Source organism: Brachypodium distachyon, chromosome 2 (genome assembly GCF_000005505.3).
Source record: "Brachypodium distachyon strain Bd21 chromosome 2, Brachypodium_distachyon_v3.0, whole genome shotgun sequence".
Lineage (NCBI taxonomy): Eukaryota > Viridiplantae > Streptophyta > Magnoliopsida > Poales > Poaceae > Brachypodium > Brachypodium distachyon.
Window position 1 is genome coordinate 49,047,664 of NC_016132.3, and position 24,362 is coordinate 49,072,025.

Below are 24,362 nucleotides of genomic sequence, written 5' to 3' on the forward strand. Positions count from 1 at the left end.
AACTCACATTTTCTTATATATCTCTATGAAACCAGATTCTAGTGTAACAATTAGCAGAGTCTAATATCAGGCAATTCGTTACTCTAATAGCCAGATTATGTTAATTTGATTGCTAGGTCATCAGAGTGGAGTTGCTAGACTATTTCATACCCAATTTTTTTTATTTTAATTGCCAGATTATGTTAGTTCGATTGCCAGGTTATGTTAGTTCGACTGCCAGATTATCCCATTGAGATTGCCAGGTAGCTTCATGCACACGATTTGCTACTTTTAATTGCCAGAATATGTTACTTTAATTGCCAGATTATCCTAATGAAGTTGCTTGGTTGCTTCATGCACAAAATTTGCTACTTTTAATTGCCAGATTATGTTACTTTACTTGCCAGATTATCCAAGTGAACTTGCCAGGTTTGTTCTAACAATTCCCAGGTTGTGTTCTAACAAGTAACAATTGAAATGTTCCATACAACAATTTGATACTTTCGTTGCCAGATTATGAGGCTTTAATTACCAAATTATCCAAGTGAAATTGCCTGATTGTTCCATACAAACAATTTGCTACTTTTAATTGCCATATTATGTTACTTGAAATGCCAGGTTATCCGAGTGGAAATGCCAGGTTATGTTCTAACAATTGCCTGGTTGTTCCATACAAATAATTTGCTACTTTGCCAAATCATCCGACAAAATTGTCGGATTCCTCCGTATATACATACAATTTGTTACTTTTAATTGCCAGGTTTTTTTAGTGAAAATGCCACGTTGTTATATAAAAACCACCAATTTGTTCCGTACACATGATTTGACATTTTTCATTACCAAATTATGCAAATGATTACCTGGTTGTGTAATTTGTGTGGTAACAATGACAATGGTTCTTCAATGTGCAACTTGTATTGCTACTACTGATTATCAGACTAGGAAACTATGGACGCACAAATTGCAACATGATCGAAATTTAAAACTATCTCATGAGCATTCAATCCTATCTTGAGCATCCAGACACAAGAATATATTGCAACAACTAATCAACTAAAAACAAAGTGGATTGCTCACACTCACCGATGACGGCCACCGCCCTTGCTTTTGTAGCAACAGCAACAATCGATGCATGTGACGGAGAACCGGGAGACGCTGTCCTTATCTTGCACCTCCACGCCGGTGTGCATCGAGAAGTCATGAAGAGAGCCCCGGTGGTGGCAGCAGCAGGAGCAGCACCCATGCGGCCGTCATGGCTCCACCTCGACGAATCTTGCCACGCATCGCCGGCCATGTTCCTTCTACACGTACTGTGAGGGCAACCCTGGCACCCGAAGGCCGAAGCTCCCCCACGTGTGCCTCTCAACCAGCGGCTCTCCAGCGTCCGAGTCTGAGGACGAGAAGCTGAACCAGAGGCCGTGCTCCAGGGTGTACTCGTCGCGTCCATGGAACGGCAAGGCCCAGTACTTCATTCTCTTCTTCTTCCTCCTTGGGGAATGGAAATGATGAGATGTGAAACAACAGGAGGAGATATGGATGGAAGAAGAGGAGGAGATATGGATGGAAGAAGAGGAGGAGATGGGTTACCACGGCTGGCTGCTCTGCCGCATCTACCGCCGCCCGGCAACCACCATCATCAACCTCAACACCACCAACCGACGCATCCGGGTCCGCCCCGTCATGGAGGTTCGATTTCCTCCTCCGTCCTCCATTAGTACGACTCACCAGGCAACACGCCGCGTCGAGGGGAACGGTGGCCTCGGCTCATCGAGGCTCCTCTGGTGCTGGGGGCGACGGGGGTGGTGGTGCTGACCGCCAGTCGCCCACCTTGCTCCACACGCTGCCGTTCGCCATGGTGGGGAAGGCTGCGCATGTGGCCAGGCCCGGGTGGTCCCGCTTCTTCACATCCGGCAGCGGGAGGAAGGGCACGACGGCCACCGCTACCACCGACGAGGTCGACTGCGCCGCCAAATCCGGTGAGTGACCCGAGGGCTGAGGACACAACGGCAGTTTGGATTCGCGGTACTGGCCGCCGGCGATGGGGATTTGTGTTATGAGGTGGATCGGGAGAGGAGACAGGGCAGCAAGCGATCGGGGGAGATAAGAGGAAGATTAGAGATCAGGAAATACAAAATTGTGCATCTTGAACACGTGCACTAAATATTGTTGAAGATGTATAGGTTTTCTGCTTTGTGTAGGACACATGTAGCCATATTTTAGTGCTGAATTCTACAATATCATTTGTTAAACCATAATTTATGTCCACGGAAGTTTTTGAATAATCCTCACAATGTTTACTGCAAAAAGTTTCATTATAAACATCGATTGAATGTCCACCCGAGTTCACCGCTTGTGCTGGTGCTTATCCAAAATCCAATCGGGGGCTAATTTTTTTTTCAAAGATATCATGCCACAGTGAGATGGATGTCGATGCGTCCATCGAGCTATGTGTTCTGGATGGAGCGGGATTCTTCTTACTGAGTGAGTGGGCTGTGGGCAAGGATTCTTCTTACCGCATGTATTCTGGATGGAGCGGCATACTATGAGGATGATTAATTCGGACGGCTTGTTGCTGTAAAAAAAATCCGACGGGGTGTCGCCGCGGTCAGAAAATCTATGTACTCCTTTTAAAAAAGATCTACAGTACGTACTTTTTCTTTTGGTCTGCCTCTTTCTAACTGAACATCAAAGAAACCATCACCCGCAGCCACTGCTCCGGTGATGATGGCCCTCTAAACAAAGAGATAAACGTACTGTAGCAACTTTCATCTATTTTGTAAAGAATTTCAACCATATTTTAGAAAAAATCAACTACAATGAGTAGTGCTAGACAGACTGACCGATGCCTGTATTATTTGCACTATCGAGATAGCCATGTGTTATTTGCACCGTTCTTCTTGAGTTTTACAGCGGCAACGGCATGCTTACCTTATCAGTTTTTTACATACACAAATCAAGTCCTCTGTGTTAGAAACTATGTTCCTTAGAATATGCACTGGTCGCCATTAGAGCACTAAAACAGAGATTAGGGAAAGTTAACCATACGTCCAGTGGACGAGGAAGCCATCGTCGTCGTTGCCGTTGGTCGGAGGTAGCGGCGTCCTTCTGGCTGGTACTGGCACTGGCCGAACACCGGAGTCGTCGTTGTCGATGGCGGCCTTCGCGTACGATTCAACGCTCCCCTAGATCAGTAGGGTCGTTAGAGGTGTGTCGGAGTTTGCAGGTTCTCACGTGAACGTGGTCACTAAGACACCGGCATTCCCTATTTATATAGCGCTACGCGACGGGGGGACCATTAGTTGGTAAGTGTCCCCGATCAGGACGCGATTAGTGAAATTAGCCATTAACGTTGATTAATGGATTAATTCCTAAAACACAGTCCTTTAATTAAGGACGTGAATTAATTTCCCAAACACAACCCTTTGATTAAGGACCTGATTTCAGACATTTGTTCCATGTTAAAACAGATCAACCAACACTCTGTTGACAACCTCATTGTCTAGTGTAAGTGACCAGTGAGTGTGCGTGTGTTATGTCGTACGGGGGGACCATTAGTGAGTGACTAGTCAGTATGCATATGCACACATACCAGCTGTATTTGCTGTGTTTTTCAGAAAAAAAAAATATTGATGCTTTACGGTTCACGAGAAAAAATATTTTACTGTCAAAGCACACTTATCGAGCAAACTGAATTCAAACTTTAGATTATTTTTTTCATCAAAGGGGAACTCCCCCAGCTTCGCTAACAAAGCCATAGATGGTCCTGGTAGTTAGGTTGTCGTATTGGGCAACAAAAAGAAAAGAAAAGGAGCACTGTCGGGGGATGACCCGGGTAGGTCAGGACGACACGCTTTAGGCGAGAAGACGAAGTCAAAATCGGCATAGTCGTGTATGCCGGCATCGTTAAGTCAAACTATTGCTAAGCCGGCATACAAATGGTATGCCGGCACGACTATCTCGTCTTATAAGATTGCAGTATAAGGACGAATACTCTGATCTCGGCTGGCGCCGAGATGTCTCAACGGTTTTATCCTCACCGCGTGGCGTAAAGCAGCGCTATCTTTATCACGTAAAAGTAGTTGCCGCTTACGTTGCGGTGCCAGGAGACTGCGCGGAGAAGCACCGAAAAAGAATCTCTGACGGAGGCCGGCAGATGACTGCTGTACTTGTTGTAGGGCGTTAGGAAGAGTAAAGTTGTCTTGTCCCCTGCAGAGCCACCCGGAGAGAACCAAGGCGCGTGCCAGGCCCGCATGTTAGTGTGACATGGGCGGTTCCTAAATAGAGTACTACCCCTCTCAGGAGAGGGATCCAAGACTTAAGCATCTAGGGTTTTTCCCTTCTTCTTCTTCCTCAAGAATACAGCTCAAGGAGCGCCATTGTAGAGTTTGTTATCTCGGCTAATACAACAAAGTAGGAGTAGGAGTCTTACCTCGGCAAGAGGGCTCCGAATCTGGGTAAATCTGTGTGTGCTTGTGTATTCGTGCGTGTTTCTCTTCACGTCCTCTCTCCTCCGGATCCTCCTTCGTCCATCAGCCCCAAGATAAGTTATCCCATTGCATTTGCCGTGACACCACCACGACAAGCACCAGCTCACAAGTTGGTGATATGTAAACGAACGGAAAACACAAGTAGTTCATGCTTCAATCCTCCTGCCAATGGTTGTCCAGCCCTTCAAACTTTAGATGATGCTCTCCCATTTATGAATGTAAATGAAACTCATGTTGCCCGAGATTGAACTACAATGCCGAGGACGAAAAGAAAGTCAATTACAGTGCTCAATAACAATGGAGTAGGCTACTTTGCCATATGGAAGGATGGGACCTGACGCTTTGTGATTAGTTTTAAAGGCTAATCCGTCAACGTCGCATGTTTGAGAGGTCTCTTAAGATTATTTTTTCGCAAGGATGTGATTGAATTGGATCTTTACCTTTACACACAGAACAGTTCCTCAGGATTCAGGAAAGGCTCTGGCCTGAAGCTTCGGTGACCTCAAATAAAAAGTACGCCGTTGCCGGGGATCGAACCCGGGTCACCCGCGTGACAGGCGGGAATACTTACCACTATACTACAACGACGTTGTTTCAAGCTTTCAGAGTATTCGTTACTTAAACATTCAAAGATTTCTGTGCGACCAAAGCATATCCAAGGCATCCAAGCTTCCGTCCGAATCGTCTGCTGGGCATCTCCGCACATCCCAACAGCATATTCCCAGCTTCCGCTCTTTAGCCTTTACTAGCTACTGGATTATCAGCCTGTGCCTCACTATGTTCAGTTGCGACTTGGGAGCTCTGTTCAGTTGCGCCGGTAGTCTGAGTGTCTGACCGGCCGCTCCATTCTTCTCCACCGCAGGTGATACATAGTAGCCTCTTCTTGCCTGTTACAGCCTGTACCTGTGAGTAATCTGCCCACTCTGTTGTTCCCTCCCTTCTAGTACTTGGTAATTTTCGTAGTTCCAATGTTCTTTGCTTAGGTAAACTGTAGTCTCCGACATTGAGTTGCTTCGCCGTTCGGGACCGCTTCGTTTTACTGTTTTAGAATCGGTTTCTCTTTGGGGATTCAGCTCTTCTTCTTTGTTGAACTGTCTGGGAAAACATCTCACCCTTTTCGGCGTATCTCGAGGGCGAATCCGTGAATGTTTATATTTTGTACTTTAAATTTTTTGTGGACTTTTTATAAAATATTGGGCCTGCCGCTGCTGTCAAGCATCTCAAATTTTCTACATTTTTACCGTGCAACTCCCAAAAGTTTATTCTCAATTGTTACTGTGCTTTGTTTCGTGTTGGATTAGACGATTGATAGCTCCTCCATTATGTGTTTTCATATTTCGTCGCCACACTTCGTTTCCTGTGTTTTCAGATTTCTACGCTTACAAGTTCTTGCGTTAAACTAAGATTTACTTCGTTTCCTGTGTTTTCAGATTCAATCCACTCCTAAATACTCCTTTTGTTATTTAAATTAAGGCCTATATTGTTTTTTTTGACCGAGCGTTTGACCAAAGATTACTCCATCAACGTGATTTATGTGATACAAATTATAATTATAGACAAGCACCTTCGAATACAAATCCAACTATATCAATTTTATTTTAAAAAAATTAATAGACTAAATTTTAATAAAAGCTCGATAAAAAACAATATACGTTTTAATTTAAGAGACAGAGTGAGTACTCGTTAGCTTAATCCACGAATCAACGCTTGGTCTTTGAAAGACTTAGCCACCAAGCATTGGGTTCCCTCGAAGTCATCCCATTCAATTCCATTGCCGCATTCAGACTCCGGAAGCTTCTGCACAAGATGAGACCATCTTCTGCTTACTTTTGTTTGTATCGCTCTTCCAGCGCTTTCCGCCGACAGATGTCGATCGTACGCCACGTGTCTGGTTTCCCCTCGGGGCGTCATCGCGATCTCCACCGGCTGAACTCACTCGTGGGTCCGCAAGGACGTGCCTGCGACGACGACCGCGCGTCTGTAATCTTAACCCCGAAGGACAACCCTCCTCCGTCTACCTACGTCCACACCTCCTCCTCCGGCTGTCAATGGGCCCGGATCTGTACTCGGCGTTTTAATTGGCCGTTGTACGAATGTGTAAGCGGGATTCAATTTCCCGAGCGCATCTGCTACCGCGTGGACAATCAAGCAAGTGTTCAAACTGCTTTGGCTCGCATCTTCGCCCTCTGCGTGGCATTCAAATGGACGGCTCAGATTCCATCGTGGGGCATATAAAGCGACCTTGCCTTGCTACGGGCACACAGAGATCTTTGTGTGAGCGTCCGTCGAGCAAGGGGGAAAAAGGATCAACGAAAAAGTTTGGGGGTTTCTTCGAGCCGAAGCGTCGGAGAAGGGAGTAGAGACTAGAGAGTGAGAAGCGAGCATGACGGAGCACAAGGAGGAGTCGGAGTCGGTGGTGCAGTCGATGATGGACAAGGTGTCCGACAAGCTGCACGGCAGCGGGGATTCCTCGTCGTCCTCCTCGGACTCGGACGACGAGAAGAAGGGGTCCTCTTCGGCGGCGGCCATGAAGTCCAAGATCTACCGCCTCTTCGGCCGCGAGAAGCCTGTTCACTCTGTCCTCGGCGGCGGCAAGCGTAAGCCCCCAACCTTTTATCTTCCAGATTCGGAAGTGATGCTGATTTGGTGTAGATCCGATTCGATCTGATCATGTCGCTTGTTTTAGGGGGGCTGTTGTTACTTTATTGCTTCGTCCTAACTAGCTTAGCGTACTTGCGTGCCTCCTCTAAAGCTTTGCTTGGATGGTCTGGAATTGAGAGTTCGTTCCTACGGAGTAAACAGATGGTCGTTTAATTTTATTAATCACGACGGTTAAACGGCGGCGCAGTTTGTCGTAACTCTAAAACCCTAACATGTTCCATTGGATCTGGGCCATGGGCAGATCTGGAATGCTTAATCATCTAAGTGTTCATTCGGTGGTTTGTCCTGATGTGAATTCTTACATTTTTAATGTTTTTTTTTGCTTCCAGCTGCTGATCTTGTTCTATGGAGGAACAAGAAGACATCCGGCGTGGTGCTTGCTGGCGCTACGTCCATCTGGCTCCTGTTCGAGGTCATGGAGTACCATCTGCTCAACTTGGTGTGCCACTGCCTCATCCTCTCCCTGGCCACCCTCTTCCTCTGGTCCAATGCCTGCACGTTCATCAACAAGTGAGCTTTAACTCTCTTTCAAATGAAATTGATTGAACTTATGTCTTACTTTACATCTGCTTCTGTTGATTGTGGTGCCCGCAGTCATCTTCTCCCCCTATTAACTGTTTGAATTTGCTTATTGTTTAGCACTTTGTAATAATTCATGGTATTTATGATATTTTAGGTCTCCCCCAAACATTCCTGAGGTGAAAATTCCAGAGGACCTGACTGTAAACATTGCACTCTCACTGAGATATGAGATCAACCGGGGTTTCTCCACCCTGAGAGACATTGGTCATGGTCGTGATCTGAAGAAATTCCTCATTGTATGTTTGCTATCTCTCATATTTAACCATGCTTAATGTTGGCCGCTTTCTTGATTTACCTGCTCACGAGCATATGTTTTGTTCCTTGTATTCTCAGGTCATTGCGAGTCTCTGGGTTCTTTCAGTTCTTGGGAACTGCTGCAACTTTTTGACACTGTCATATATAGGTAATGATCATGTGCTGACGGAATTCGATCCATAACTACTCACTGAATACCTAAGCAACTTATAAATGGAATTTTGTTGTTGTTTCCATGTGCAGTCTTTGTGGTGCTGTACACTGTGCCTGTTCTGTATGAGAAGTATGAGGACAAGGTTGATGCGTTTGGAGAGAAGGCCATGATCGAACTGAAGAAGTACTATGCCATCTTCGAAGAGAAATGCCTGTCAAAGATCCCCAAGGGCCATCTGAAAAACAAGAAGAACTAGATCATAGAAGTCAACTGCGGTGAATTGCCATCTTTGTTAATCTCAACTTGTCATCTCCCATTTTGAAGGATCGTTCTGTGTCCTCTTGGTAGTATATACATGTATGTGCAATTCTAGTATGGTTGATAGTTGTGTGCGCTGATTCTTTTCTGTGAAGGGGAGTCATGGCAGCCGGATACTGTTGGTCTCTATTTATTTGTTTCTATTTTGAACGTTCAGCATGGCTATCCCACGTTTCTATCGAGCCAGATATATTATGGTATTTTCTATCTGGGAGCCAGATATATTATGGTATTAATACCAAGAGTAAAATGCACAGTAGGTTATATAACCATTAGAGGTGTGTTAAGTGAGTCCTAATTTTTTAAAAGTGCACATTTGGATCCTAATTATTTTGAAGTTGTTCACCAGCGGTTCTAAACGAGGCCGAGCTGTTGTTGAACAGCCATGTGGCAAGTTGACCACTGCCACTGTCGGCCAAGGGTCGTTGGGCGGGAGTTTTCTCGCAGTTTTGGTGGTCTGAAAAATTGCAGAAACTCCCTTATTAACATTGAAAACTGCAGTTGGCAATTCTCTCTCTCTCATTCTTGGCAATTCTCTCTCTCATTCTTCTCTCTTTTCCTCCCATTGCTTGTGAAGTCGCCCCCAGCCTCTCCTGCCGACATGTCTGGGTTGATGTTGACCGCAAGTTCCTCTGCTGCGGTGTGGAAGAGAGGCAAGAAGAAGGGCTCCCCTCCACCACGTGTGGAAGAGAGGCAAGAAGAAGGGCTCCCCTCCACCACCACAACCTCCACAGCCGAGTACACAAGCTCGCCTGCCGTCGCCGTTGTTGCCATTGGTGAAGTGCCCTGCTGTCAAACAAGGATTGTATTTCGTCTCGTGTGTCAATCAGAGATGAACCTAGACAGAGTGTTCTACAAGTGCCTAAATTACCGGGTAATTTTCCTAATTTCTCATCGATTTGAAATTTCCAGCGACCCAACAGTTAGCCAGCGTGGCAGTCAACTTGCCACCTGGCCGGTCAGCAGCGACTCAGCCTAATTTAGGACCGCGGGTGAACAACTTAAAAACAATTAGGGTCCAGATACACACTTTTAAAAAATTAGGACTCACTTGACACACCTCCAATAGTTATAGGACATGTGGTGCATTTTACTCTTAATGCCAATATAGTTGTCATGAGCTGGTCTTTTTGTGAAGTAGAGTCATGGCAGCTGGATAGTGTTGATCTCGATTACTAATATTATGATACTACTAATGCTGTAGTGAAGTTGTGGTACTGCTCCGTATTGTTTGGCTAAGTGCTGTAGTGAAAGATTGTGGGCCTCACAGTGTGTGAAAAACCAAATTAGTAAGCATCATTTGACGTCAGTGCTAAATCTGGCCGCGTGCTTCAATGTTAGAGGTGCCAAATTTACTGACAAGTGGGACCCATAAATTAAGTATTTGCAATCTCTCTTACAACTCGATTGGCGCCCATCATTTTGAATTCCAAAACCGAATTTGTTTGGTTGGCACCAAATTCGCAACAGGAATCCAATCTCAAATTTCATGAAATTGGACTATAACTAACTCCAATTTCTTTTCAAAAGCCATCATTTTCTGAAAATTGTCTCTCTCTACAAATCCATGTGATGGACAAACATGATTTTTTAAGAAGGAATTCAAATACAACCAAATGAAATCCTATAAAAATTGGATTTCATTTCCTTTCTACCAAATGAAACGAAACGATGGTTGCCAAATGGGCTGTTATCTGCGGCCCTGCTCGGCGATTGTGCCTCCGCCTAGCCCAACCCTCCGAGACACGGCTGCTTCCACTTGCCCGGCGAGTGTCGTCCTGCGGCGCCACCCCGCCTAGCCCTTCGGGCCGCCGCCCGCTTCCATCAGGTCAGCGTCGTCGCTTCCGCGCCTCCGCCCTGCCCTACCCTCCAGGCCGCCACCGCCTTTGTCCTGCTCTATCTTCCGGGCCGCTGCCGCCTCCACTTGATGGCCTCGGCTAGTGAGCGTCGCAGCCTCGGCACGTCGTCTGCAGATGCTCTCCCTCAATCGCCACCGCGGAAGGCGCCTCTCCAGAAGCCATAACAAGACAGAAGCTGTAGAAAATAGAGTATTAGAGCATCTCCACTCAAACTCCCTAAGGCACCCCCAAACGGGTTATGGGGTCGCCGGCGCCAAAAATATCAGCCTGCCTGCCTCCCTAAAACAAAAAAGAAGCAGGCATGGCTCATCAATTCATCCAGCGCCCCCAGGCCGTACCCTACTCACAGGGGGCTAGCGGGGGCACCGGATGAAGCTGAAAAGCCGTGCGGGCCACCATTGTCGGCAACACAAATCAAATTTGGCGGGGGAGGGGGGGGGGAGGGACGTTTTGGGGGGTGCGGCCGGGTGCTGGCTCCACCCCAAACGAATAGTTTGCGCCAACACCATATGGCGTCCAGTGCATGGCCATATGGGGGGGACGAGTGGAGATGCTCTTATATTGATGAAAAACAATTTGGCATCAGAGCACCTCTCCAGTGTTTTTTGTCAGTGCCAAATGCCAAATTTGGTATTTGGCACCCCAATTTGTCACACACTATGAAGGCCCATAGAGAAATATTACAGTATTATGTAGGTGCTCGACCCAGGATGGACAATGGGAAATAAATCACCAATTTGAATAACGAAGGGTATATAAGGGCTTGAGATAAGAACCATGTTTTATGCAATAATCCCCATGAGTTGCATAAACATTTCATTTAATACACTTGGAAAAATAAATCTTACGAGCATTAAGAGTCATTTGAAAGTAAGCAATTCTTCTTAAATTTAAGGCCTCCCATAACTTTTATAATTCCATTTGTAATCTTTCTAATTTTTACTATTCTTTAATTTCCAGTTACGTTCGTGGTACCGCGTAGGCTCATACGACGTCCGTCCTCGTGCGTCCCACGCGAGCGTCGACCTCAAGCGAAGGAACGAAATCCCTACCGCCCCCCTTTGGGCCCATAATTGGCACATAATCAATCACATAAATCAATCAATCAGTTAATCCATCAATCAATTCAATGCCATAATTAACTCCCCGAACTTTTCCTGAACACCGATCCAACTCCTGACCTCCCCGAACTCCTGCCCCTCGTGCGTAGCCGAAGACGGCGTCCCTCCAGCGCCACCCCCTCGCCGAGACCTGACCCCCGTGCCGCTGCCTCTGCCCGACCAGGCGCCGCCACGGAGGTCCCAGCGGGAGCCGTCTCCCCACCATCATGGCTGATGCGTGTACACCCCAAATTCCACGCTTCCTCGAGCAGTTCCACGTCATCCGATTCTTCTCCCCGGGAGGACCCCCAAATCCCCGATTCACTTTTCCCCGTGCGGACGCGAGGCACCGGTTCCAACCCCCATCTTCTCAGAGCAGCGGCGGCGTGGGGTCATGGAAGGGGACGAGCGGCGCCGGATCGGAGGAGGGAGCGAGAGATGGGGAAGATCGAGTACGTGGTGGTGGCGCGCGGCGCCGTGGTGCTGGTGGAGCACAATGGCGCGGGCGTGGCCACCAACGCGGGGGCCGTCGCGCGCCAGACCCTCGAACGCACGCTAGCGGAGTAGGAGGCGGAGCCGCCCCCGACTACAGCGTCTCCTGCATCCAGGGCCTGTACCGTTTTCCACTTCAAGCGTGACATGGCTTAATGTCTGCACTTCGCAGCAGGGAGATGCATGTAGTGAGAACTCTGGTTCTCGATTGCATACTCATAATTATATTCCTCGGTCCAACGTGTGTCAACTCTAATTAAATTTTAATGCATCTATATACTAAGTTTTGACAAATTTAAGACATCTTTTAGATACATCTAAATTTTGACAAATTTGAGACATCTTTTGTTGTACGGATGAAGTAGTTTTTTGCGTCTTGTTGTTATAGACAAAAAAAAAAAACTCCCTCCGCCCCATAATTCTTGTCTCAAAATTTGTTCAAATATGGATGTATATGTTTCTTAAAAGCGTCTAAATACATGTAATATTTCGACAAGAATTATTCTGACACAATCATCAATTGCATTTCCGTTACAGATGATACATGTTCAGAAATGATATACTCTTTATCATTTTATTATTTGATGTCTCTATCGTTTTTTCTGTCCGTAGCAATGCACGTACAGAGCTGCTAGTTCAGTTAAATTTCGTGTTTTAGAGGGCCTTGCCGCTCGCTTGCACCATGCAAATGGCCATAGTCCAAGGCCTCCTCTCGCTCGCAACATAATCTCCCCCTGTTGCTGTCGCCACCGCCCACCCTATATCTCTCTCAAAGGAAAAGAAGGACCACAAAGTAATGGTGGCCATGCATTGGGCCGGCCCGAAACCGCCCGGGCACGATGCTAGGCACACCAGGACCCGACTCGCCGCGAGAGCATTTTATGCCATGCCAGGCCGGCACATGTGCCTGATTCTAGAAAAAAAAGCTCGGCCGGATCTAGTTTCGTGCGCAACCAGATTAGTCCCGTTTGGGTTTTTTCGGCCAATTCCGGATGCGTTTTAAATTAGAAAAAAGGAATTGGACCACCGGAAGTCTGCAACCCATTGTTTTGGTCTGTTTAGGCTGATTTGTTTTTAAATTAAAAAGGAATTGGCAAGGGAAAGGGTGTAGCCAACCGTTTTGACCCGTTCCAACTGTTTTTTGTGTGGTTTTCGGGCCGTATCGTGTCAGGCCGGGCCCATCATTTATCGTGCCGTGCCCAGGCTGGATACATTGCTAGAGTGGAAAAAGGGCCGACCCATAGTGGGCCTTGTGTCTGGCCTGCCTCGAAGTTTTTTGTGCCATGTCCGGGCCGTGCCTTTTCCCGGTCTTTGGGCCGGCCCATAAAGGCCGCCCGATGGCCACCCATTAACCCCAGGGCAGAGCCCCCACCGGCCACCAGCAAGGTTCGGCTGCCCGCCTTCGTCTTTCTTCCCGCCCTTGTCTCCCGCCACGGCGTGATTCCAGATTTCCAGGGTCGAGCGTCTACAAAACCCTGGCCACCCGCCCCAGCCCCAATATGTCCTCCCACCGTCCATCCCCACCTCGTGTGCTCGTGTCCCTCCTCTCCTGAAAGGCTGAAACCCCAGCTCCTTTCTCCCCTCCGGTGTCGTTCGCATCGCCCAGGCTCCAATGTCGGCCTCGCCGGCGGCGTCGGCCGGCAAGATGACCATGTCCGCCGAGTACGCCAAGTCCGGCCGTTCCTCCTGCAAGGGATGCAGCGCGAGCATCGCCAAGGGCGCCCTCCGCCTCGGTGCCTCTGCCCTCGACCTCCGTGGATACGACAGCACCAAGTGGTACCACGTTGTCTGCTTCCCCGCCTCGTCACACCCGCTTGGACCCGTCGAGAAGGTCAAGGGGTTCGACTCCATCAAGGTCAGGGGGTTTGGGTGGTCTTTTTTCCTTCGTACTGTTTTGTCTTGATCTCTACCGGGGCTAAACTCCGGATTTGGGGGGATGTAGGATGACGATCGCGAGCAGTTGCGGGAGCTAGAGAAGGTAGCACATTCATCACCTGTTGAAGTCTTTTCTGTTAGTGGCCTTCATGCTACCGCCTGCTGAATATTTCTGCCACCAAAACGCAACTGTTAGTAATGTACTACAATGATGTCGCTAAATTTTTAATTGGAACGTTTTGGTAACATTTACTAGAATCGGTAGATTTTGAAACAATCAAAGCAATTTGATAATTTGACTCGTGTCCTCCCGTGAAATGTAGTTTTCTTTCGTATAATAATGTGCCGTCCCATGAAATTAGGATATTTGCTCTCTTCAGAACAATAAGAGAGACCAGACTGCAGTAAGTCCGTTGGAAGTTCCAAGTCCAAAGAAAGCAAAGGCCCATCTATCTTCGCATGAGACTGGGGTGGAAGAAAATTCAAGTGTCTCTGTTGAGTACGCCAAGTCTGCCCGCTCATCCTGCAAAGGCTGCAGCGTGAGCATCGCCAAGGGCGCACTCCGCCTTGGTGTTTCATACCGTGATGCCCGTGGCTTCGACAGCACCAATTGGTACCACGTCACCTGCTTCCCCACATCGTCGCATCCACTTTGCCCCATCGAAAATGTCAAGGGGTTTAACTCCATTAAGGTTTGGGCTCTGGGAGACTTCACTTCACTTCATATTTTGTTCAATACCGTTTTGGCCTTTGGGAGCTAAGCTCCAAATTTCTGATGGAACTGCAGGACGATGACCGTGAGGAGTTGCGTGAGCTGGAAAAGGTAACACACTCACAAATTGTTCAAATTCCTATTCTATTAGGTCGTGTTTCTGCTGCCTTCTGCTGAATACTTCTGCTTACCTGATGCCAAATTTGTGATAGTTTCGTAGAAGTATGTTTACGTCCATGAATGTTACTTATTTTTAGGATAATAAGAGAGACCAGGCTACAATCGTTCCACTGGAAGTTCCAGGCCCAAAGAAAGCAAATGCCCTTATATCCTCACCCGAAGTGGAAGAGGCAGAAAAGGCAAGTGCATCTCCTATCAATATTCAGTGTGATATTTTTTCGAGGTTTTGATTCTATCTGAAGTTTGGGTTGGTGATAGATTGCAACAATCAATTGTTGTTTCATTAAAAACTAATTTTTGGATTGGAGTAGTTGGTAATATTCCTGCTGGTTTTTTAGTTGGTGTGAAATGTGATGTCCTATATGATGGTTTCTTTAGTTAGGAAGTGCAAAGTTTGATTCATTGTGTGTAGTCATTAAATGTCTTGCCTACTTTCGACTCCTTTGCTTGTCCATCTTAAATTTAGGGGTATTTTTTATGGTAAATTTAGGGGTATTTGTTGCCTGAGATTTATAGTTCTATGTTTCGCTACAAGGTTTGCTTAGTTATGTTTCATAGCTGTATGTATATGCCATTGGTAGTATCCGCTGTTAGCCAATTGTAACTTGCATTTCATCATCAAACCTACTTTGCTATACCAATGTTATGAGGTGGTGAATGCTGATTCTTTTATTTTGAGTGTATTTTTTAATGAGTGAGTATGGTACATATCTATGCACCTTATATACTTTTTAATCATTTTGCCTACCCTCCACTTCTCATGCTGCAAATGGGAAGTTAGAAAATGTTGAGAGAAAAACTGAGTAACCTTTTGTAGCTAAGAAAGGTTGACCAAGACCACCTCCTTCCATTTTCTTTTTCTTAACTTCATTGCAGAGCTCAATACATGATCATTTATTTTATTTATAATTCTTGTTCTGTTTTCCAAGAGAGACCAGACTGTCAGTCCGTTGGAAGTTCCAAGTCGAAAGAAAGTGAAGGCCCATCGATCATCGCCTGAAGTTGCGGTGGAAGATGCAAGTGTCTCTGTTGAGTATGCCAAGTCTGCCCGCTCCTCCTGCAGGGGCTGCAGCATGGGCATCGCCAAGGGCTCACTCCGGTTCGGTGTTCCAGTCCGTGATCGTCGTGGCTTCGACAGCACCAAGTGGTACCACGTCACCTGCTTCCCCATGTTGTCGCATCCACTTGGCCCAATTGAGAAGGTCAAGGGGTTCGACTCCATTAAGGTTTGGTTTCTTGGAGACATCCTTTGATTCGTATTTTGTTAGTTCCGTTTTGGCCTTTGGCACTAAGGTCCAAATTTCTGATGGGTCTGCAGGATGATGACCATGAGGAGTTGCGTGAGCTAGAGAAGGTAACACACTTGCAACTTGTTGAAATACCTATTCTATTAGGTCATTTTCCTGCTCCTTTTTGCGCAAAGAAAGTGTTTCTGCTCCTTATATCGAATATTTCTCCTTACCAGTTGCCAAATTTGAGATAGTTTCCTAGAAGTATGTGTAGTCCATGAATCTTACTTCTTTTCAGGATAATGAGAGAGATGAGGCTGCAGTCGGTCCACTGGAAGATCCAAGACCAAAGAAAGCAAATGCCCTTATATCCTCACCTAAAGTGGAAATGGCAGAAAAGGCAAGTGCATCTCCTATTAATATTCGCTGTGAAGAATTTTTGAGGTTTTTATTGTATCAGAAGTTTGGGCTGGTGATTGATTTCAACAATCAATTGTCTCTTTGAAAACTGATTTTTGGATTGAATAGTTGGTAATATTAGTGCTAGTTTTTAGTTGGTGTGATATGTGATGTCTTATATGACGGTTTTTCTTTAGTTAGGAAGTGCTTAGTTTGATTCATCGTGTGTAGTCGTTAAGTGTCTTGCCTACTTTCGACTTGCTGTGCTTGTCCATCATAAATTTAGTGGTATCTGTTGCTTGAGATTTACAGTTCTATGTGTCTCTACAAGCTTTGCACAGTAATGTTTCATAGCTTTATATATAAGCAATTTCTCTGTTAGCCAATTGTAACTTGCATGTCATCATCAAATCTATTTTGTTATACCTATGCTGTGAGGTGGTGAATGCTGATTCTTTTATTTTGAGTGTATTTTTTAAGGGGTGACTACAGTACATATCTATGCACCTTATACACTTTTTAAACATTTTTCCTACCCTCCATTTCTCATGTTGCAAATGGGAAATTGGAAAATGTTTGTAGACAAAAACTGAGTAACCTTTTGTAGGTAAGAAAGGTTGACCGAAACCACCTCCTTCCATTTTCTTTTTCTTAACTTCATTGCAGAGCTCAACGCATGATTATTTATTTGATTTATAATTCTTTTCCGTTTTCCAAGAGAGACCAGACTGCAGTCAGTCCGTTGGAAGTTCCAAGTCCAAAGAAAGCAAAGGACCATAAATCTTCACCTGAAGTTGCGGTGCAAGAAAATGCAAGTGTCTCTATTGAGTACGCCAAGTCTGCCCGGTCCTCCTGCAGGGGCTGCAGCGTGAGCATCGCCAAGGGCTCACTCCGCTTTGGTGTTCCAGTCCATGATCTCCGTGGCTTCGACAGCACCAAGTGGTACCATGTCACCTGCTTCCCCACATTGTCGCATCCACTTGGCCCTATTGAGAAGGTCAAGGGGTTCGACTCCATTAAGGTTTGGTTTCTCGGAGACTTCCTTTGATTCATACTCCCTCCGATCCATAATTAGTGTGGCTGATTTAGAATAAAGTTGTACTAAATCAGCGACACTTATACTGGATTGGAGGGAGTATTTTGTTAGTTCCGTTTTGGCCTTGGGGCTAAGCTGAAATTTCTGATGGGACCGCAGGATGATGACCGTGATGAGTTGCGTGAGCTAGAGAAGGTAACATACTTGCAACTTGTTTAAATGCCTGTTCTATTAGGTCGTGTTTTTGCTCCTTTTTGCGCCAAAACAAGTGTTTCTGCTCCTTACACAGTTACACTGAATATTTCTACTTACCAGATGCTAAATTTGAGATAGTTTCCTAGAAGTATGTGTAGGTCCATGAATCTTACTTCTTTTCAGGATAATAAGAGAGATGAGGCTGCAGTTGGTCCACTGGAAGATCCAAGACCCAAGAAAGCAAATGCCCTTATATCCTCACCTAAAGTGGAAGTGGCAGAAAAGGCAAGTGCATCTCCTATCAATATACTCTGAAGAGTTTTTGAGGTTTTGATTGTATCAGAAGTTTGGGTTGGTGATTGATTGCAACAATCAATTGTTGTCTCTTTGAATTTTTTTTTGGATCGGAGTCGTCGGTAATATTCGTGCTGGTTTTTAGTTGGTGTGATATGCGATTTCTTATATGACGGTTTCTTTAGTTCGGAACTGCTTAGTTTTATTCATCGTCTGTAGCCGTTAAGTGTCTTGCCTACTTTCGACTTGCTGCGCTTAACATAGGGGTATCTGTTGCTTGAGATTTACATTTCTATGTTTCTCTACAAGTTTGCTTAGTAATGTTTCATAGCATTATATATTCCGCTGTTAGCCAATTGTAACTTGCATTTCATCATCAAATCTATTTTGTTATACCTATGCTGTGAGGTGGTGAATGCTGATTATTTTACTTCGAGTGTATTTATTAAGGAGTGACTATAGTTCATATCTATGCACCTTATACAATTTTAAACATTTTTCCTACCCTCCACTTCTCATGCTGCAAATGGGAAATTGGAAAATGTTGAGAGAAAAACTGATTAACCTTTTGTAGCTAAGAATGGTTGGCCAAAACCACCTCCTTCCATTTTCTTTTTCTTAACTTCGTCGCAGAGGTCAACACATAATTATTTATTTGATTCATATTTCTTGTTCTGTTTTCCAAGAGAGACCAGACTGCAGTCAGTCCGTTGGAAGTTCCAAGTCGAAAGAAAGCAAAGGCCCATCGATCTTCACCTGAAGTTGTGGTGGAACAAAATTCAAGTGTCTCTGTTGAGTACGCCAAGTCTGCCCGCTCCTCCTGCAGGGGTTGCAGCTTGAGTATCGCCAAGGGCTCACTCCGTTTCGGTATTCCAGTCCCTGATCTCCGTGGCGACAGCACCAAGTGGTACCACGTCACCTGCTTCCCCACATCGTCGCATCCACTTGGTCCCATCGAGAAGGTCAAGGGGTTTGACTCCATTAAGGTTTGGGCTTTTGGAGACTTCCTTTGATTCATATTTTGTTAGTTCCTTTTTGGCCTTTGGGTGCTAAGCTCCAAATTTCTGATGGGACTGCAGGATGATGAGCGTGAGGAGTTGCGTGAGCTAGAGAAGGTAACACACTTGCAACTTGTTGAAATGCCTCTTCTATTAGGTCGTGTTTCTGCTCCTTTTTGTGCAAAAAAAAGTGTTTCTGCTCCTTATGCGGAATATTTCTGCTTACCAGATGCCAAATTTGTTATAGTTTCCTAGAAATATGTGTAGGTCCATGAATATTACTCCCTCCGTTCCATAATTCTTGTCTCAAATTTGCCCAAAAATGGATGTATCTATTTCTAAAAAGTGTCTAGATACATGTAATATTTTGACAAGAATTATGGAATGGAGGGAGTACATCTTTTCAGGATAATAAGAGAGATGAGGCTGCAGTCGGTCCACTGGAAGTTCCAAGACCAAAGAAAGCAAATGCCGTTATATCCTCACCTAAAGTGGAAGTGGAAGAAAAGGCAAGTGCATCATCTATCAATATTCGCTGTGAAGAATTTTTGAGGTTTTGTTTCTATCAGAAGTTTGGGCCGGTAATTGATTGCAACAATCAATTGTTGTCTATTTGAAAACTAATTTTTGGTGTGATGTCTTATATGACGGTTTCTTTAGTTAGGAAGTGCTCAGTTTGATTCATTGTCTGTAGTTGTTAAGTGTCTTGCCTACTTTCGACTCCCTTTGCTTGTCCATTATAAATTTAGTGGTATCTGTTGCTTGAGATTTACAGTTCTATGTTTCTCTACAAGCTTTGCTTAGTAATGTTTCATAGCTTTATGTATAAGCCATTCTGCTGTTAGCCAATTGTAACTTGCATTTCATCATCAAATCTATTTTGTTATACCTAAGTTGTGACGTGGTGAATGTTGATTCTTTTATTTTGAGTGTATTTTTTAATGAGTGACTATAGTACATATCTATAGACCTTATACACTTTTTAAACATTTTGCCTACCCTCCACTTCTGATGCTGCAAATGAGAAGTTAGAAAATGTTGAGAGAAAAACCGAGTAACCTTTTTTAGCTAAGAAAGGTTGACCAAAACCACCTCCTTCCATTTTCCTTTTGTTAACTTCATTGCAGAGCTCAACACGTGATCATTTATTTGATTTATAATTCTTGTTCTGTTTTCCATGAGAGACCAGACTGCAGTCAGTCCGTTGGAGGTTCCAAGTCAAAAGAAAGCAAAGGCCCATCGATCTTCGCCTGAAGTTGCGGTGGAAGATGCAAGTGTCTCTGTTGAGTACGCCAAGTCTGCCCGGTCCTCCTGCAGGGGCTGCAGCGTGAGCATCGCCAAGGGCTCACTCCGCTTCGGTGTTCCAGTCCGTGATCGCCGTGGCTTCGACAGCACCAAGTGGTACCATGTCACCTGCTTCCCCACATCGTTGCATCCACTTGGCCCCATCGAGAAGGTCAAGGGGTTCGACTCCATTAAGGTTTTTGGCTCTTGGAAACATCATTTCATTCTTTTTTTGTTCAGTTCCATTTTGGCCTTTGGGAGCTAACCTCCAAATTTCTGATGGCACTACAGGATGATGACCGTGAGGAGTTGCGTGAGCTAGAGAAGGTAACACACTCACAACTTGTTGAAATGCCTATTGTTTTAGGTAGTGTTTCTGCTACCTGATGCTCAATACTTTTGCTTACCAGATGCCAAATTTGTGGTAGTTTCGTACAAATATGTGTAATTCCATGAATCTTACTTCTTTTCAGGATAATAAGAGAGACCTGGCTACAGTCAGTCCACTGGAAGTTCCAAGCCTGAAGAAAGCAAATGCCCTTATATTTGCACCTAAAGTGGATGTGGCAGAAAAGGCAAGCGCACCTCCTATCTGTATTCTCTGTGAAGAATTTTTGATGTTTTGATTCTATAAGAAGTTTGGCTAGTGATTGATTGCGACTTTTTTCTCTGAAAACTTAACTTTGGATTGGAGTAGTTTGTAATACAGTATTTCTTTTGGTTTTTGGTTGGTGTGACATGCGATGTCTTATATGCTGCTTTCTTTAGTTAGGGAAGACTTGGTTTGATTCATCATGTGTAGTTGTTAAGTGCCTCGACTACTTTCGACTCTCTTTGCTTGTCCATAAATTTAGGTGTTTCTGTTGCTTGAGATTTACAGTTCAATGTTTCGCTACAAGCTTCGCTTTGTAATATTTCATAGTTGTATGCATAAGCCATTGGTAGCATCTGCTGTTAGCCAATTGTAAGTTGCATTTCATCATCAAATCTATTTTCTTATACCAATGTTGGGAGGTGGTGAATTAAAGCTGATTCTTTTTTTTAAGGAATGACTATAATACAGATCTTTATATCTTATACATTTTCCCTACATTTTTCCTACCCTCCACTTCTCATGCTGCAAATGGGAAGCTGGAAAATGTTAAAAGAAAAACCTAGTAACCTTTTGTAGCGAAGAAAGGTTTACCGTCGCCACCTCCTTCCTTTTTCTTAACTTCATTGCAGAGCTCAACACATGATTATTTAATTGATTTATAATTCTTGTTCTGTTTGTCATTACAGCTATCCCCAGGGAAGAAAAGAATCAGTCCATAACCGAGTGATACCCTTTTTGGCATCTGATATCAAGAAAATATACAAGGTAGCTTCGTAATTCCTGGCGAGTCTCATTCTGGTGTTTCTCTATCTTTTTGCTGGTGATTTGTTTCCATGCATGCATTCTATTTTACTGTGAGATGTGTAAGGTTGACTGACTATCCTAACAGCGTAACGTCTTTGCTGAGTGGTCGGCAGTAGCTCCATAACGGCATCTGAAGTTCTGAGTTTGCTGCTAAGTCCACACAAAGTATAGGCCTTCACATAATTGTACGTTGTGAAAATCTGATATGATTATATCAGGGTTGATCAAGCTTAAACACGAGTTTTTAAATACTAACTAGAATTGCCCATCTTGTGCTTGTAGCTTAAGCTTTTGCGTCATTTTAGTATGTTGGTGCAAGAACTCATGAACACACCTTTTGTCCGTTAGGATTTTATCATATTACAGGATCCCTTTCTGAGACATGCATATGCCACATTATTTCAGATCTTTCTGTGACGATGATGCTGCTGGTAGAGAAAACGGTCATAGTGACACAGATATAGAATTAGCCTCTATCCCCTAATCTACACTATACGAGCATTTTTTTCATTCGATTGAAACAAATAGCATTTTGAAATGCCTGTTGCAATTTGACTTGTCATTATGGAAAACCAACAATCTGCTTTACAATATTTATTTAGAACCTGATATTGGACACCATACAGCAGGATTTAAACTTTCAGATATTCATTCAGAGCTTATTGTTTTAAATTGCTTCATGCCTTCATGTAATATTTAAGCAAATAGCATCAAACCAACTCGCTTTTAGCTGCACAACCAATTAGGAGATGTGGTATAAGAGTCAACAGTTGGATATAATACAGATGTTAATGTTATACTTTCTAATAGGAGTAATCAGATTTGGCATCGTTTCATTGAGCGTCTGGAATGGCAGCCTTAGAATCCCTGATTATGGCACTGTTTGGTTGGGCTTAAAATTGCTTTTGACTTTTGGCTTAAGAGCATTTATGTGTTTTTGGCTTTGGTTTTTGTCTTTTGACTTGATATTGTTAGATGATGGTATAAGCAAAAAGTCAAAGTCAAAGCACCAAAATGGGTGCTTTTGTGGCTTATAAGCCAAAAGTCAAAAAGGGCCTATAACCAGTATTTGTCAGCCCGTCTTTGTGTGGTGGAACTTTGTGAGTTGGATCTTTCTTCGCCACTTGTGAATGATTTACTCTGAAAATTATAACTACATGTGGATAGATTATTTAAACATCCTTTCAAGACTGAAAAATGCCCATCATAACTGTCTCAGTGCAGCAGTGGGCTTGCGCACGTTGCTCGGTATGACTCTGGGAACAGGTGTAGATTGAAGTATATTTGATTTGCCTTTCCATTAGGAGATATACTTTGTACTTCCATTACCACTTTCACATGCTCATGCGGTTTTTTCCGTGACAAAACTGGATTATCTCATATACGGTTCCACCAATCGGGTTTGTCAAAGTTGTCTGGAGGAAGCACTGGGCTCCTTCGCTGACATGCAATCCTTTATTTTTGGTTTCATCAAAGTTGTCGTGCATTTTTTAAGTGTTGGTGAAGCTTTAATTAGCTATCTCTTGATTGCTTCCAAATTTCTGACGTTCTGTGATATTTTCTATTTTAGGCTATCGGTCTGGAGTTTCATGTTCCTGAAGAGTACTTCGACCCCTAGTTGTTAACTGTGGCCAGGTACATTAGGTGGAGACTGGAGAATAAGATGGTTTACCGATTATCATAGGCTGGTGTCTCGTGTTTATCATAGGCTGGTGTCTCGTGTTCGGGATCTGAGAATACCACAATTATTCTGTCATGAAAACGTATCACAATATCGCTGTTCAAACCGGCCATCGATGTTCCCAGAATGCACTGTTTGCTACAGTTCCCATCTTCTGACTGAAGTTCCCGTGTATGCCTGTTTGCTGTGGTACCATGGATGTGTCGCTAGCGAGACGAGGGATACCATCTCGCGGTCATGGGCGGAGCTACAGCCCGGGCAAATGCCCAGGCTCTCCTAATTGAACCTTACTTAACTAAAAGAAAGAAAGTAAGATGATTATATTAGCAAATTATATGGACAAACTTCAGTTTAGAAAGATATCTTGCCCAGGCTCCAATAGTCGGCTAGCTCAGCCATTGGCCGCGGTCATCGGCGCCCGTCGGGAACAAGTTAGGCCTGTTGCCGCGATGTTTGTTCCGTTGAGGTGTGCCGGCGAGGTGGCGCTGGTGGCTGTAGTCTGGAAAGCTCGAACGAATTGGGGGAGTATGGATGTATGAGATGGGGATTGGGATTTGAGGCCGGGGAACTCGGGAGGCACGGGTCGGCCTTACACAGTGTAGAGTTTTGCCTGGAGGCCGCATGCGGTGCTAGGCGGAGGCCGCAAGCGGCGTTGGGACGGAGGCTGTGCGGGGCGCTGGCCCGGAGGCCTCAACGGAGGAGGGTCAGGACGGCAGCCGAGTAGTGAGGAGAGGATGGTAGATCCGGATGGAGAGATTTTTGTTTAGATGACCAGACGGAGAGTTGGAGGAGAGGGGAAAGAAGAAAACTACTGGCAAGTTATTTGTATCAAATTTGCCTAAATACGGATATATCTATGTGTAAAAAGTATCTAAATACATGTAATATTTTGACAACTAATTTCGATCGGAGGGAGTATGAAAAAAGAGAGGTTTGTTTAGTCCTACGAACGGGGTGCTCTGATGTAGACACATAGCAAATTTATCTTGCTTTGGCTTTTTCGGCCATTCTACATGCTCCGCTATGTAGTTCAGAGGCTGCCACGTGTTATCCGCTAAAAAATATATACCACATACAGTTAAATTTAGCATTCGCATATCATATACCATTACATATATCATATATCATTGTCTATATCATATACCAATGAGAAAATATAAATGAGTTGGACCAACCCAACCACGCGTGGTAGC

General features: G+C 44.7%; 2 protein-coding genes and 1 non-coding gene across 14 annotated transcripts; 2 read left to right on the forward strand and 1 right to left on the reverse strand.

The window, feature by feature from the left end:
• Positions 1 to 4,982: 4,982 nt before the first annotated feature.
• Positions 4,983 to 5,054, reverse strand: TRNAD-GUC. The gene has a single exon. It is a non-coding gene; the product is annotated as a tRNA-Asp (tRNA).
• Positions 5,055 to 6,701: 1,647 nt separating this feature from the next.
• Positions 6,702 to 8,636, forward strand: LOC100844372 (reticulon-like protein B1). Its single transcript, XM_003569704.4, has 5 exons — positions 6,702 to 7,063; positions 7,457 to 7,637; positions 7,804 to 7,945; positions 8,043 to 8,112; positions 8,208 to 8,636. Exons 1-5 carry the CDS (start codon positions 6,850 to 6,852, stop codon positions 8,372 to 8,374), a joined length of 774 nt encoding a protein of 257 aa, XP_003569752.1. The 5' UTR covers positions 6,702 to 6,849; the 3' UTR covers positions 8,375 to 8,636.
• A 4,675-nt stretch (positions 8,637 to 13,311) lies between these two features.
• On the forward strand, positions 13,312 to 23,332 carry LOC100841627 (polynucleotide 3'-phosphatase ZDP). Of its 12 annotated transcripts, none has more exons than XM_024458667.1 (19): positions 13,318 to 13,742; positions 13,830 to 13,865; positions 14,125 to 14,454; positions 14,550 to 14,585; positions 14,732 to 14,833; positions 15,584 to 15,880; positions 15,973 to 16,008; positions 16,182 to 16,283; positions 17,001 to 17,303; positions 17,478 to 17,513; positions 17,697 to 17,798; positions 18,494 to 18,793; positions 18,887 to 18,922; positions 19,213 to 19,314; positions 19,995 to 20,285; positions 20,381 to 20,416; positions 20,563 to 20,664; positions 21,371 to 21,449; positions 23,059 to 23,324. In XM_024458667.1, the coding sequence occupies exons 1-18, from the start codon at positions 13,500 to 13,502 to the stop codon at positions 21,401 to 21,403; spliced, it is 2,523 nt and encodes an 840-aa protein (XP_024314435.1). In that variant the 5' UTR covers positions 13,318 to 13,499; the 3' UTR covers positions 21,404 to 21,449; positions 23,059 to 23,324. The 12 variants fall into 12 exon arrangements, with proteins under 12 accessions (XP_024314442.1, XP_024314440.1, XP_024314443.1 ...); XM_024458670.1 differs by having other exon boundaries at positions 18,503 to 18,793; XM_024458669.1 differs by having other exon boundaries at positions 17,010 to 17,303.
• The last annotated feature ends 1,030 nt before the right edge of the window (positions 23,333 to 24,362 follow it).